At 27.3% G+C, this 14,996-nt stretch overlaps 2 protein-coding genes across 4 annotated transcripts; both read left to right on the top strand.

Annotated features, from left to right (window-relative positions):
• Positions 1–118: 118 nt before the first annotated feature.
• Positions 119–5,079, top strand: LOC111027447 (NFX1-type zinc finger-containing protein 1-like). The gene is made up of 8 exons (XM_022305830.1): positions 119–393; positions 482–2,180; positions 2,519–2,602; positions 3,361–3,626; positions 3,698–3,832; positions 3,906–4,170; positions 4,231–4,426; positions 4,793–5,079. The coding sequence occupies exons 2-8, from the start codon at positions 488–490 to the stop codon at positions 4,893–4,895; spliced, it is 2,742 nt and encodes a 913-aa protein (XP_022161522.1). The 5' UTR covers positions 119–393; positions 482–487; the 3' UTR covers positions 4,896–5,079.
• Positions 5,080–10,158: 5,079 nt separating this feature from the next.
• LOC111027477 (A-kinase anchor protein 10, mitochondrial) lies at positions 10,159–13,481 on the top strand. Of its 3 annotated transcripts, XM_022305862.1 has the most exons (9): positions 10,165–10,284; positions 10,345–10,431; positions 10,527–10,756; positions 10,822–11,140; positions 11,242–11,365; positions 12,047–12,186; positions 12,260–12,634; positions 13,188–13,264; positions 13,326–13,481. In XM_022305862.1, exons 3-9 carry the CDS (start codon positions 10,627–10,629, stop codon positions 13,475–13,477), a joined length of 1,317 nt encoding a protein of 438 aa, XP_022161554.1. In that variant the 5' UTR covers positions 10,165–10,284; positions 10,345–10,431; positions 10,527–10,626; the 3' UTR covers positions 13,478–13,481. The 3 variants fall into 3 exon arrangements, with proteins under 3 accessions (XP_022161555.1, XP_022161554.1, XP_022161556.1); XM_022305863.1 differs by lacking the exon at positions 10,345–10,431 and having other exon boundaries at positions 10,159–10,291; XM_022305864.1 differs by lacking the exon at positions 10,345–10,431 and having other exon boundaries at positions 10,174–10,284.
• Positions 13,482–14,996: the final 1,515 nt, after the last annotated feature.

Below are 14,996 nucleotides of genomic sequence, written 5' to 3'. Positions count from 1 at the left end.
ATACCATAGCGGGCGGGCGAATTGATCAATCCACTAGCAAGATACCTGGTACAGTCCGTGGTTCGTGATAACGTTATTCATTATTCAATATACGAGAATCGTAATACCATGTTCTGAAATCATGAATGAGTTACCTATCTATCATCACTTTTAACTCAATGACATCATGCATTCATGCATTGTAATTTTTAATAAATAATATTTACTAGATATTAGGCAATAACAGACATTTAATACCGACTTTTTTTGATTGTAATTTAAATTTTTAAATTTATTTAAATCAAACCGATGTTGTACCTATTACTATAAAAATAGTAAATTTCTGAATGTTTTAACTTTTTTAGTTACATTCAAAATATTCTCGATAATCAAAATCAACTATTAAAACTCTTGGTAAGTACAAAATTATTTTTAACTTTAATTATCTAATACCCACTACTGTTATTGATATTTATGACATTAATTTATATTTTTATTTCAGACAACAATGGGAGAGCTTCCTGGAGAGTTCTCTAAGTCATTCAGAACACAATACGTTCATCCAACTATAAATGATATTGACTATGTAAAACATTTACCGTTCAACCTTGATAAAGGTCCATACAAATCTGAAGACCATTATTTAGACACACAATTTCATCTCTTACGTGAAGATTTTATTCATCCTTTAAGAAAAGCTGTACAGTATTATCGTAAAAATAAAACCACGGTCGGTACTAATCTGGTATGCAGTAATGTATTGTTTGATGGTTCGAGAGAGTTTTTTGGAAACAAATTAGGTTTTATATTTAAATTTGATCCTAATGCATACAACATCAATTTGTTTATAAATGGGTTCTTATTGCTATTTTCTAAAGATGATTTCAACACTTTCTTTGCTGGACTTGTGCTGAAAGATGACATAGAATACTTAAAAAAAGGGATAATATTAATAGAAATGCTTGATAATATTGACATAAGACCAAGCACAATTTTATCAATGGCACAGTGTGAACAATTTTATGTACCTTACAATTGGACACTTAAAGCTCTTCAACAGATGAACTCACTTCCATTGAAAGAGTATATAGTTTTTGCTACAAACAAACATTGTGCGCCTGACTACTTAAATGACATTAATTCTCAAAAGTATGATATTGATGATTACAAATTTAATATTTTGAATGATGAAGAATGGCCTACAGAAATTTATCTGCAACAAGAGAGCAGTCAGTATGAAGCATTTAAAGCAGCATTGACCCATAAATATGTTTTAATTCAAGGTGTTCCAGGTTCAGGCAAAACATTTATTGGGCAACGAGTTGTAAAAGCAATGATTGAGAATTTATATATAACAGGACGGCTAAATAAACCTATTGCTGTTATTTGTAATAATAATCACACATTAGACCATTTTTTAGAAGGTATCTTAAAAATAACTGACAAGCTGGTCAGAATTGGAAGTCAATCAAAATGTGAAGCTTTAAAGAAATATAGTTTAAAGAAGATAGTAAAACTTAATAAATTAAAAATAAATAATGTCTTAGAACAAAATGTAAAAGTTAAAGAGCAAGCCATTTTAGAGTGCTATGAGAAATGTGATAAATTGTATTCAGGTATTCTGGATTGGAGTATTTTGAAGACTGTGGTACCAAAAGTGGCATTCGACACATTTATAGATTCTTGGGACTTTCTTAACTGGTTATTTCATCCATATCCTGTGGATAAGATGTTTAAGAAATATAAAGTAGATCATGTACAATGCCCTCAACATTGTCTCATTTTAGATGATATAAAACAACGTTTGTCAGAACTGACGGAACAAGTTACTGAAGGCAGTGAATATCACTCATTAAAAATTAAACAACAGTTGACCGTAGTGAAGAAATTTTATGAATACTTTGAGTACATGTTATCTTTTGATAACTCAGAAGAAAGTCCAATCGTTATTGATGATATCCATTTAATTCCAGCTGATCAAAGATGGGTGTTATACTACAAATGGGTACATACAATTGTTAATGATTATAAGAATATTTTAATTCCAACATGGTATGAGTATAATGACTTATGTAAAAAACTCGATGAGGATAGATTGGCACAAACTATGAATTTACTAGATGATATTTATGTAATTGGACTTACTACTACTGGAGCAGTAAAAAACAAAGATTTATTAGAACGTTTACAACCTCCAATTGGTAAGTACTTTTCTAAGAATTCAAATATATTAAGTTTAATTAAAAATAATTATGACCATAGTTTTATTTAAATTGAAATAGTATCAAATATTATAGTTCTATTAGTATAATTAAATTTATAATATTTATTATCTCTACTATTCTGTAGTTTACTACTGTTTTCCAATTAAAACACAAAAGGCTATTTTAAAATCTATTTAATCGTCATAAATCTGTTTGTTCAAAGAAATAGATACATTTTTTTAAATTCTATAACTACCTCATTTTATTTAAAATCTAAAATACAAATTGATAAATAAATACATTTTATTTAAGTTATGTTCAATTTTTTTGTTTAGTTATTGTGGAAGAAGGAACAGAAACATTAGAACCATTCATAGTTGCATCATTGACCGAGCATTGTCAACATTTGATTCTAATTGGTAAATTTTTATAAAATGTTTTTTTTTTCAAATTAAGAATATACTTATTAGTTTATTGACTCTGGGATAGGAAGCAATTTAAATATTTACAAAAACATGAATTCAGAAGTATAAATGTGGTTAGTTCTAAACTATATTTTCAAACAAGTTTTGGGATAAAATTAACTATCGCCAGGTCCACCATTCAACTTTTGGTTTTAAATCCATCATTAATCTGTATGTTGGCGTTTATTCTAATATATTAAGGCTATTTTTCAAGCAAGATAAGAGCATTTTTAATTTGTGATATTTCATATACCCATATCTTGCTTGAAAATTAAAATATCGAAAAATCTCTGATGTCTAAGCACATATAATGTTCTTACCTGAATGTTTGATAATAGGTAAGTTCATTCTAATATCAAAACTAACAGTACACCATTGACATTAGTGAATGAAAATTTGCTATGTCCTATGTTTGTGAGACGGATACAACAAATGCATTGGTAGCATCCTCTTAAGAATATTGTTATTCCTTGTCAACTAAAACAATTCCACAAGCTAACCATGATTGTGCTTTTAGCACAGCACATCCCATTTTATTATTATGCTACTAAATATGTAGTTTTTTCTTTTACTAATTTATAACTTTTGATCATTTTTTCTTTATATAAGAATTAATTTAACTTAAGTTTTGTTTAAAATTCACTATTCAGCCAACCAAACAAATAGGTAGTATAACTTTATTTTATTATATATATTTTATTTTAATTATTTAGGAGATCATAAAGTAGAACGTCCAAAGACATCATCATACACTTTAGCAAAAACTTATAATTTCAATCAAACACTTATGGAACGAACAATAAATAATGGGTTACCTTTAAATCGACTCATTAAACAATTCAGAATGCGACCAGAAATAATGTCATTAGTCCTACCATACATTACTGATCAATTGGAAAGTAGTGAACATACATGTAATTTACCAAATGTTATTGGAATAACACAAAATGTGTACTTCATTGATCATAATATTACAGAGGTATTAATTATTAATTAATAATTTTCTATTGGTATTTTATTATATTTAACAAAAAAAATTCAATTATCTAGGATAAAAGTCACATAAATATGCATGAAGTTAAATTTGCAATTGGACTTGCTCGTTATCTTTGCTTACAAAATTATAAACCTGAAGATATAATGATTTTAACAACTCATAAAGATCAAGTTTGTGAACTTGTAAAGGTAAATTAGTTTAGAAAACTCATTATTTTTATTTAAAACTATTTTTAATTTATATTGGAATGTTAATAATTAGCTTAAAGAAGAATCTTTACTTATTAAAAACATAAATATATCATCTGTGGATAATTGCTCATTAACTGAATGTGAAATTGTAATACTATCCACTATACATAGTACTAAAGGAGATACAGGATTTTGGAAACATGAAAATCGGATATGTGTGGCTTTAACAAGAGCAAAATCTGGATTATACATCATTGGAAACATAAGCAATCTTATAAGCCAATGTGAACTGTGGAATAGTGTAAAAAATTCTCTTCAAAGTCTATGCTCCCTTGGTATAAAATTAATATTTATTTTTTTAATCATTTGTTTATTTAAAGTTGTATCCTTTTTAGGAAGTGAATTAACTCTAGAGTGTTCAATACATAAAGGAATGTTATCAAAAGTTTCCAAATCTGAAGATTTTGTAAATCGAAAATGTCCTCGTCCTTGTCTCCAGCAATTAAAATGCAATCATTATTGTCAAAGTATTTGTCATACACGTGATCGTGAACATATGTTCATGTTTAAATGTAGAAATATAAACTGCAGGTGTGTTTTATAGATAACTATAATTATATTAACATATTAATTGGATGATATTAGTATGAATTTATTGAGTATACTATAATTTTCATTCCAGTAATTCTTCAAAGGGGTTCAATGAAAGTATTCTTTAATTAAAAATAGTAAAGCTCAAGTTTGGTATTCTCAAAATATACCTATTATATAATAATATATAGATTGTGTTTGGTTTTTTAAAGATAAAGTCAAAATTAAAACAACTACTATTACTGAGAGCTATCTGTTACTTTTAAAACAAACTGAATGAATTATTTAATGCTTACAAAATAAATTCATATCATAATATTTACCTATAAAAACAGTTGGTATTATAATTTTCTATTTTTTTTTCAGATCATCTAAATCTCTAATCCGCTACCCATTAAGAGACATATTTCTACTATTCTGGGAGTACAGCAAAAATATTATTTATGATGTGATTAGTCAACCAATTTGAAATTGTTTAAACGTGGTATTGGTTTAAAATTATACTAGATTCTTAGTTAAATCGTTTTAACCTAACTGAGTAAAATTCAAGTTATTCTTTTATAATGTGATACCTAATAAATATAACCTAGTCATGAAAATGTATTAGATACTGTATGTATTAATAAAATGTTCCTAAAATGTATGCTTTTTAATTTATGTTTATTTTTTATATTAGTCAGAATTGCCATTATGTATACAAACCTACAAATGAATCTTCAAAAAAAAAATTGTTAAAGTAAGTGGCTAATGTGCTGAAATAATTTAACACATATAGTAGACAAGTAAATAAATAAATAAATATAAAATTTATAAGTAAACTAAATAATATTAATGGTCTGTAACTTTGTTAAATCTTATATTGCAGCCAATTTGTAGCTACGTGTATGGGCTTCCTCTTGAATTGTAATTGGTATTTCTTAGTGCCCTTCTTTGGGTTCATTCAACAGATGAGTATATGTTCATCCGTTTGTCGTCCACCACGCTCACACTTGTTTTCTATATTATTTTAGCTTCATACCTACTTAAACATGGGGTGCCTTGTATCTTTTAATTGTTTTGCTCTTTCTAGATCTGTGTTTACACTGTTTCTAATTTCAGGTGGGGCAATTCCTGATGAAAAATATATTTTATTTACAGTTGTTGGTCGTAGGCATCATCTTACAACTCTACAGGTATCATTAAGTGCATTATCCACATGTTTAACATGTCTTGACCTACTCTACTGCTGAAAAACATATTGTCAGTCCATTTGTTCTCAATGTGTGTGGCCAATGGCCATGCACCCCATTAAGTACCTGACAGTTTCTTCAGTAGGTAGATTGTTCCTGGTCTGTACTTTCATTTTCGTTTTAATATAATTATTATTTTAGGCTAGTCACAGTTTTGTAAAGTACTTGAGTAAAAGTATTAAAATACTTTTTTGTTACGTAAATAAATAAAAAAATAAAAAAATTTTAATAAAATAAATAAGTATTTTAAATACTTTCTCAAAGTATCTGTATTCAAATCATATAACTACCAATTTTCAAATACTTATTTGTTTATATATTTTTTATTTTAATTTATTACACTTTTATTTTTTTACTGTGAATTATACCCAACCAAAAATTCTTTTACTCCGACTAAATAAATGTAAATATTTTGATAATTACACCAAATAATATGTGGTGTAAAATGTTCTATTAAATTAATGTCTGTTGATTTATATTGTTAAAAAATGTATTTATACAAAAAATTGAAAGTATGTATCTTTAAATACTTTTTTTTAAGTATTTGTATTTGTATACTCAAATACTTTTTTTACTGAAATTACATATTTGAATACTTTTCAAAATAAATATCTATATCTGTACTTGAATACTTTTAAAACGTATCTTTTACAAGGCTGGGACTAGTAGAACACTACCCTGTGGTGGCCATTTCTTTGCTTTTTTCACCTATACTCTATTGTTGTTTATTTTCAACGTTGACGACGAGGTATACTAACCCCCTTCCATAAAGTAGAGCTATTTCTCATTTTTTTTTTTTTGTACATCACAGACTACAAGTATAAATGACATAAGCGTCAAATATGTAAAAATTATATATAATTTGCTCCAAAATCATTAGGACAAATAGGTAGTTAGGTACCTATATCAATAAAAAATTTAAATAAATTAATATATTAATATTTTTTACAATAGAAATTGTCTACTTAAACTGGTGTTTTTTTTAATCCCACAGTTTTCAGATATTCTATTCTACTTATTTCTTCCATTGTAAAATTATGCTCTCATGAGATATTGAGATGTCCTTAGAAGACGTTACACACACATTTATAATCTTCATCCTCCGTATTACAAGTGCGTAACATACTAACAACAAATTTGCCCCTCCTATTTATATTATTTTCGGTGCCCTTCAATAGGTCGATTCACTCTATCATTTTTAAGCTAAAGAAGTTGAACGTGGTCTGCTGAACGTAATTTTGGTATACTGGTAAGAGAAACTGTACATACTTTGTACGGAGAAAATAAAAATGTCCGTGTAGCGTCCTCTTAATTTCTAGTTTGAAGGAGAAGAGCTCATAAATAAATATGCTTTCACTTTGTAATTTTAGTAAGACATTAACTCTTACTATAAAATTATAATAATAGTAATAATACATTAATATGAACTAATCAATGAGCAACATAAAATTAGTCTTTTAATGCCGCAATAATTCATCTAGGTACGTATTTTGTTCGTTAAGTAGCCTCATCAGGAATTTCAGCCCACATTTCTGATGAATATATGTACTACCTATTCTAGAATATAGAATCAATGGATGTCCCCAACATGTAACCATTGGCCATTTCTCTTAAATATCTATATTTTAGTTCATTATTAATTATTACCATTTTTTGTAATTATTTTTCGGTGTATATAGCTTTCGCAGTTACACGAAATGCGAATGTTATATTTTCCTGAAATAAACAATACACCTAAAATATTATAATTTTTAAGTTATAACTATTTAAACTGACACTTTATCATAATTAAATTTGAAGAAATTTGTCAGGGATTTTGGCGCTTTTGTACGATACTATTTATTTTTTGCTATTATCTCGTTTTGGCGCTTATTTCTGCCACCGGACTACAGTTGCAGCATAGAACAATTATAGGTTGTAGGTATACGGTATGTCATATAGGTACCTACTATTATAAACATTGAAAATAATTGTCCGAACTCCCATCGACATTACACTGATTGGCAATTAGTCATTACTCATTAGTCAAATTAAATGTATAGATGTACCTGAGTAAGACGGCTGTAGGTATACTATGTTGTAACTTGTAATTTATGTCTCTCATAGTCTCACAGGTACCTACCTACGCAATACGAATTGATCACGTATTATTATTATGCCTGTGTGCACAGTGACACGTGTGCAGTTTAGACGTTTATTTTATTTAATTATATTTAAAACATATTTTTATGGACTATGACATAAATATCTATATAGGCAGGTACTTTAATTATTTACCTTTTATTTGATCGCATATTAACATCACTGCAGAAAGAGACCCGCAGAAAGTCTTGGGTTTCATTAAACTTGAACAAATGAATATATTAGAGTTTATTTTGTTATTTGAAGTACTTGATTATTGTATTGAGTGTTCTACGAATACAAATTACAATCATCAGATACATACCTACTAAGTGGGTAGGTATATTATTATCACTGATTATATTGTGACTACCATTATGTAGTCCGTGGTTATTATGCACAGATGTCTATATTAATTACCTACCACTACTATATAGAAATATACTATATTATGTACCAAGCCTGGACAAGTTAATAATAATTTTTGACCGAGTTAAGTTAAGTTGATATATACAACATTTAAAAAAGGTTAATAGTTATCCTACTTTTTAGGCTTACAAAATTAGGTACCTATTGTTTTATATTATAAAATAAATATCATCGTGGTCCGTGGAATTGGTTTTTTGCACTGCAAAAATTAACAATATTCACTGCACAAAATGTGTTTCACTACACACTAAAAAAACCCTGAGGTACCTATCGACTACCAATTGAATTATCAATATTTATTTCAAATTTGTTTTCAAAATGTTTAACCTTTTATAAATGTAATTTTTATAAAAAAAATTATCAAAATATAAACTGCAGTTTCCAAATTAATATTAAACGTACATTTTTAGGGAACAATTTGAATTATGTGTCTATTATTGTTTCATCATTTATATAATAGTATTTGGTAAGTACAACAAACGAAAAAAACAAATACATTTTTTAGCCTCCACAGACCCTTGCAATGGCATTGTATGCGCTTGCTGCATAATTATGACGTATTTATGACTTGCCTACATAGGTATAATAGGTACATATGTAAACATATTATGTATACATATTTTAATTACCAATACGCACGCTTGTAATACATTCATTTTTATGTTATCGTGTTTTATAAGATATCGTTTCGACATATTTTAATACTTTAACAATTTAACTTGTTGTCACGTAAACGTAGAAGCGTAGGACACTGTAGACGTATAGCGTCTAGGACCACTAATATTTCATATTTTCATTCGCTAATACTACAATTTGCTAATCCATTAGATAAGTAAAAACAGTAACCATGTAACTTTGTGGCTGAAGTTATTAAACCGATTAGCCACCGGAATAATTCCTTGTTTCCGGAATGCACGAACGTTCTGAGATTGAAGAGATTAACAATGGTTCAAGGTCTAATAGCTTTAAATCGTTGTCAGTCACCATGAAATATTAAATATGTTTTCCCGTGGAACATGAGTTTGCTTTTATGATGCATAATAATATTATTATAATTATTAATGGCCAATGGGCAATGGGCTATGCATAGTCATGGGCACGAATAGCTATAACTTATAACAATTTTGAAATTAAAATGGGTAATAATAACTCAATTACTGAATTACCTCTAAGACATTTAATTGTTATTGAAAGGGTATTAAGATATCTTGTGGGCTTGTGGTACATTGGTGCCAGGTATACTGTATGTAGGTACCGCATATTGCATTGATCTATTATAAAGTAATTGGTAATTTAAAACCACTTAATAGGTTTACGGTGGGTATTAGGATGTAGAAACGTATATATATATATATTATAGGCAGGTACCTATGTTAATAGACGCGTAGGTCCCTACATACATACGAAAACCCTGTTATTAAATCATTAATAGGTAGGTGTCTATGTACAGACATCAAACACATATGAGGTACCTATAGAACTATATCAGTGTATTACATTTACATATTATAATATAATTGAAGATATAATTTTAGATAGGTAGTCATTTCGTATTTTCGTTGGTAAAAATCGAGTATGGTTCAACGACTGAATAGGCAAGGTAGGTTACCTACTGAATTATTAATACTTCAATAAATTAGTGTTGAAAATAGTCAACGCTGAACGCATGCGTGCATGGAATAGTATTTAATGTTAACTATTAAGTACAACCAGCTTGAATATTAGGTACTGTATTAGACATTAGTAATTAGTATTTTAGCATGTACCTACAAATTCACTGAACTGCTACCAAAATACCAAAAACAAAATATGATCATATTATATACCGTATTAGTTGCTACCAATAAAAATACTTACTGTGGTTGTGCTTGTGACTTGTGGTAGGGGTTGCTGATAGTTACAGTAATATAATGGGTATGGGTAGGTACCTAACAGGTGTCAGATGACGGTACTTGTACATTTATCATTTTGGTTATGCTAGTGATAAACATTGCGAATACACAAAATGTGATAACAAGACAAGCAATAACATCGTAGTATCGTACATGGAGACGGATAAATCAAGCATAATTTTGAAAAGTATTAAGTAATGATAATAATTGCATTTTAACTTTAAAGTAACACTATACATTTAAATAGGTACCTATTTAACAAACCAATCGACAATGATGTAAATCAACTAAATTGAACTCAAGTTGTTGGTTTTCAAAGTTCTATACATTTTCAGTAAACTATCCTTTTTTGTTATAATATTTACATGCATATTTTAACTAACAAAGTACCTAATAATGTATTTATATTTGTTTTATTTTTATTTTTAGCATATCAGGCTTAATGTCCTTGTTTGTGGATGGATAGTTCTATGTCATTCATAGACATTTAAATCAATTGAAGCCAAACCAACTTAACTAATATGATACGATGCTCAATTTTTGGAAAACAATTCAATCTAAAAAGAGTTCAACTCCATCAGCTAATATCAATAACGTTGGACTGAGCATTAGCAATGATGGGCTACTGCCTCTTAAAGATTTTGAATATGAAGAGAGTGGTAAGTAATTATACTAGTCTTTTTGTGAAGTAAAAGTACTTATTTAGATTTTTAATTTTCAACAGATCTTTATGCTCTGGAAAAATGTAGATTATCATTGCATTTTGGTGAAGCATTGGTGTTGGATAATAGTGCACTCTTATCCATGTTTAGACAATTTTTAGACCACAGAAATTTACTATCACTTTACCATTTGTACATGGCGTTATTGGGTCGTACAGATATTGAAGATGAGTTATTACGTACAAATTTATTAAGAAACATCTCAGTTCATCGTATTCATTTTCCCGATCAACTAATAGCTAAAATTAATAATCATAGTAAACATTTAGATATTGGTGATTTAAAAGAAGTTACCGATAAGGTTTATGTAATATTACAAGAGTAAGTATCTTTATTACAACATACATTTTCTATTTTATTATTATAGATGGAGACTAAATAAACTGTCCATATCATATTATTATGTAATTTTTTATCCTTAGATATTGGAATAGTTTTGTCCAGACTGATATGTTTTGTAAATACCAAGTAGATGTCTTAACAGGCGGACAAGTTACTCTTGGTGATATACTGCTTTGTGATGGACTTCTTTCTTATTTCATGGAGGTATAATGATGACATTCGTGACATTAATTTAATCACATCTTTATTAGTTTACTTTTAAACGATTGACTTAAACATTAAAAATATAACTTTCATCTCTAGGCGTAATTCCAGAATTTAGGCTACTATACGAATATGATAGTTTACACTTAATTTTGTTATATTTATTAACTATTAAATTTAATATTATTTTAATCCACTCTAATTTTCAAAATTCAAAAGAGTTAGTTTTTAATTAATTGTATAATTATTGTCACCAAAAACAGTTCAAATGTTACTATGTATTTTGGTTTACTACTTAACATACTATTCAGAGATTTTTTTAGGTTTGATAACTTTAAAAAAGTAATTTAAACTTACACTATTATTATATTTTATTTATATCAAAATGATTGTTATTCAGGTTCTTCACTTGCCTACTATTATTATAATTAATAGTATTTATTATCATTACCATCTTAAGAAAAACACAAATTAAATATTTAATTTGTGCTTTTATATAATGATTGATGTTTAATCTTGAAAGTAAATTATAATTTACAGATGACTATTCCAAATTAAAAAAAATATATACAAAATAGTATTTAAATTAATTAATTTAAAAGATATTGATTAATTAAAATATTACTTTTTAATTTTAAATATAGAACTAAATAAAATAGTTTTTGTTAATTTTTTTTATAGTTCCTTGACAGTGAAGGGTGTAGATCTATTGTCGAGTTCTGGTTAGCAGCTACAAATTTTAAGAGTTGTGTGGAACAATTAAAAAATACTTCTGTTAACTATGAACAAGCACAAAGTGACGCTATTTGTATTTATGAAAAGTAACTGAAGTCCATTAATAATTAAGTATTAATATTTTATTAACATTTTGTTATAATAAAACAATCTTAACAGGTATCTTTCTCTTCAAGCCACTTGTTCACTTGGTTTCACTGATCAAGTAAGAATTACTGTCGAAGAATCTATATGCCCAGCTGACATACAAGGCCAAACTGTTACTACAATTAGCCAGTGTTTTAGATCTGCCGTTTTAGTGGTCCTAGCATTTTTACGTCATAGATGTTTAATGCCATTCCTATCATCTCAACATTATGTACGTTATTTGTCCGAATTAATAAAAGCTGGAAATTCCTACCAAACTCTATCACAAGACAATGAATCATCTAGTTCCTCAGTTTCTGAGTATAGTACTAATTCAAAACGATCAATGTCTTCTCTTTTACCTTATTCGGCCAGTACCGATTCATTATGGAGAAAAAGACAGCAAAGGTGAGCCAAATGCTAACTTCTAATTATCTAATAGTATATTATACATTATACAGCAGAATTTTGTAATACAAAAAAAAATAAAAATAACAATAGCTTATTGAAAGTAGTATTACGATTAGTTCAATAATTTATGCTCCACTTTATTTTTTATTAAAGTATGATGTTTAAGTGAAGATGTGAAACTCAATACGATAAAGGTAATATTGTACACATAGCTTTTTAGCTAATATGGATTGTAATATTCAAAAACTAAACTCATATTTTTATCAGGTAATTGAGTAACCAATAACATGTATAAATGGGTTTAGATTGATTGAGAAATTATTAAGGACATTATTTAAAACTAAAATCCATTGCTAATTTTTTTCCCAAAGTCAAAAAAAATATTTAAATTAAATTATTAAATTTATAAAACAAAGTTAACAAAAATATTGTATGGCATTTTATTACAATTTTAATGATTATGAATTTATGAAATGCAGTAGATCACATATTGTATAAATTATCATATTTTTTTTACCATCATGCATGTTTATATTTTTTATTCTATTAGTGGCTTAAGTTTTGGTCGAGTTGACGAATATGGACGTTTTGAAAGGAACATAGAACCAGATCCCGATAAAAACAAAGGTGTGTTAAATTTGTATTTTAAGTTTTAATAATTACTTGGATTATTAATATTATTTTTTAGAATCTGGCATCAGAAGAATGATGAAAAAATTTGTAAATAAAGAGGGTGTAAAAATGCAAGAAGATATGGCATGGCAAGTAGCTGAAATGATTATAAAAGACGTGACAAGTGTGACAATGGCAAATAATGATGAAGATTTTGGTGCAGAATAAAAAACTATACAATAATTTATTATAATATATGTTATAAAGTTAACAAAAAAATATTAATTTGTTACATGTAAAGAAAAGACAGGTAATTAATTGTGATTGAAAATGCACATTTTTGTAAAATATTTACTTACATTGATAATATTTTTTTATCCATTACAAATATTTATTATAATTTGTTAAACTATTAATTGTTATATGATTAAATGTTTAATTTATATGATGTTGCATATTAGTATCAATTTGTATCATAAGCATTTATGTTAAAATTTTGTATTTTATTTATTTATTCTCAGGTTTCAAGTATTAAAATTTATTTTTAAAATTTTTAATTTTTACAATTTAAAATTAAACCAATTCAAACCTTTTATCTATAGACCAATATCATAAATTACACTCATTACATTCAATCACAATAGGTATTATTAATTTAAGACGCATGGATCCAATATCATTGTGTCTACTAAAATACACTTTAGGGGAATAATGATTCTGTTCTGTGGAAACAACCAAATTTGATTATTTTCTCTTAACTAATAGATGGTAGTATTCTACAGGTCACAATTAACTCCGTTTTTCAATAGTTTAATCTTAAACTTTATAATATGTCTTTAAAAATAAGACAATTTTAAGATTGTTTTTTACTAATTATTTTATATCATTACTTGAAATGTTTGTAATAAGTCTTCTTTCAGATGAAAAAATAGTTAAATCCGGAAATTCTGCCTAAGAGTTTTTAATGTGATATTTCTGGCAGGTATAATACGCCATATTAACCCCTGCAGCCTTATAGGCGTAGCGCAGTATATTAGTGGAAAAGCATTACAGTTAAGGTGGCAACTAAAATTCAAAATATAATTTTAAAATTTTATAAAATTGTGGGAAAATTGAAAGATTGTCATTTATAATATTATAATATTAAAAATATTACTATTCGTTTAAAAAACTCTGATATCATCAGATCCGATTGCAGATAGGAAAAAAAACAGTTGATTAGTTTGTGTTTTTTGTAAATGATTGGACTTTTATTTTAGATTCTGAGTGGAGCGCTGACTATATTGACTACGATGACGTTTTTAGTTTTGTGTCTGTCATCACGGTTTGGAGCAGTAAAAAAACTTCGATTTTCTCCAACAGCAACTTTTCTGGTAGGAAAGTGATCTCGTTGGTGCATTCGGGAGGTCAAAATTTAAAATTCCCATTCGTTTTCAAAAGCGGCAGGAAAAGCAAACATAAAATTAAAGAAAAATGAAAATTTTTACTCAAAACTAGTTTTCGAAAAAATCAATTTTATTTGTAGTCCAAATTTTAAAAAAGGACCATAGTCCATAGATACATGCAATTTTCACAGAATGTTTGTGTTGAACGTAAGTGCACATCAATTTTTTATGAGCGTTTGAATTTCAAATTTTGATAAAATACTCAAAAATCACTAAAATCTGCAAAAGATCAAGTTAACAGATTCATAATTGTTTGTGTTTCAAATAATATTATTTTTATTCACAAAATAAATTTTATTTAA

This window comes from Myzus persicae, unplaced genomic scaffold (genome assembly GCF_001856785.1).
Source record: "Myzus persicae strain clone G006 unplaced genomic scaffold, MPER_G0061.0, whole genome shotgun sequence".
Taxonomy (NCBI): domain Eukaryota; kingdom Metazoa; phylum Arthropoda; class Insecta; order Hemiptera; family Aphididae; genus Myzus; species Myzus persicae.
The sequence above is the reverse complement of the archived record's forward strand: the minus strand, read 5'-3'. Positions and strand labels throughout refer to the sequence as shown.

Excerpts from the sequence above, each read along its gene's own strand:
- LOC111027447 (XM_022305830.1), top strand. The coding sequence starts at position 488 with ATGGGAGAGCTTCCTGGAGAGTTCTCTAAGTCATTCAGAACACAATAC. Across the intron at positions 2,181-2,518 it reads ACGTTTACAACCTCCAATTG|TTATTGTGGAAGAAGGAACA; the intron begins GTAAGTACTTTT and ends TTTTTTGTTTAG. Across the intron at positions 3,833-3,905 it reads AAGTTTGTGAACTTGTAAAG|CTTAAAGAAGAATCTTTACT; the intron begins GTAAATTAGTTT and ends GTTAATAATTAG.
- LOC111027477 (XM_022305863.1), top strand. The coding sequence starts at position 10,627 with ATGCTCAATTTTTGGAAAACAATTCAATCTAAAAAGAGTTCAACTCCA. Across the intron at positions 11,141-11,241 it reads GTTTATGTAATATTACAAGA|ATATTGGAATAGTTTTGTCC; the intron begins GTAAGTATCTTT and ends TTTTATCCTTAG. Across the intron at positions 12,187-12,259 it reads GCTATTTGTATTTATGAAAA|GTATCTTTCTCTTCAAGCCA; the intron begins GTAACTGAAGTC and ends CAATCTTAACAG.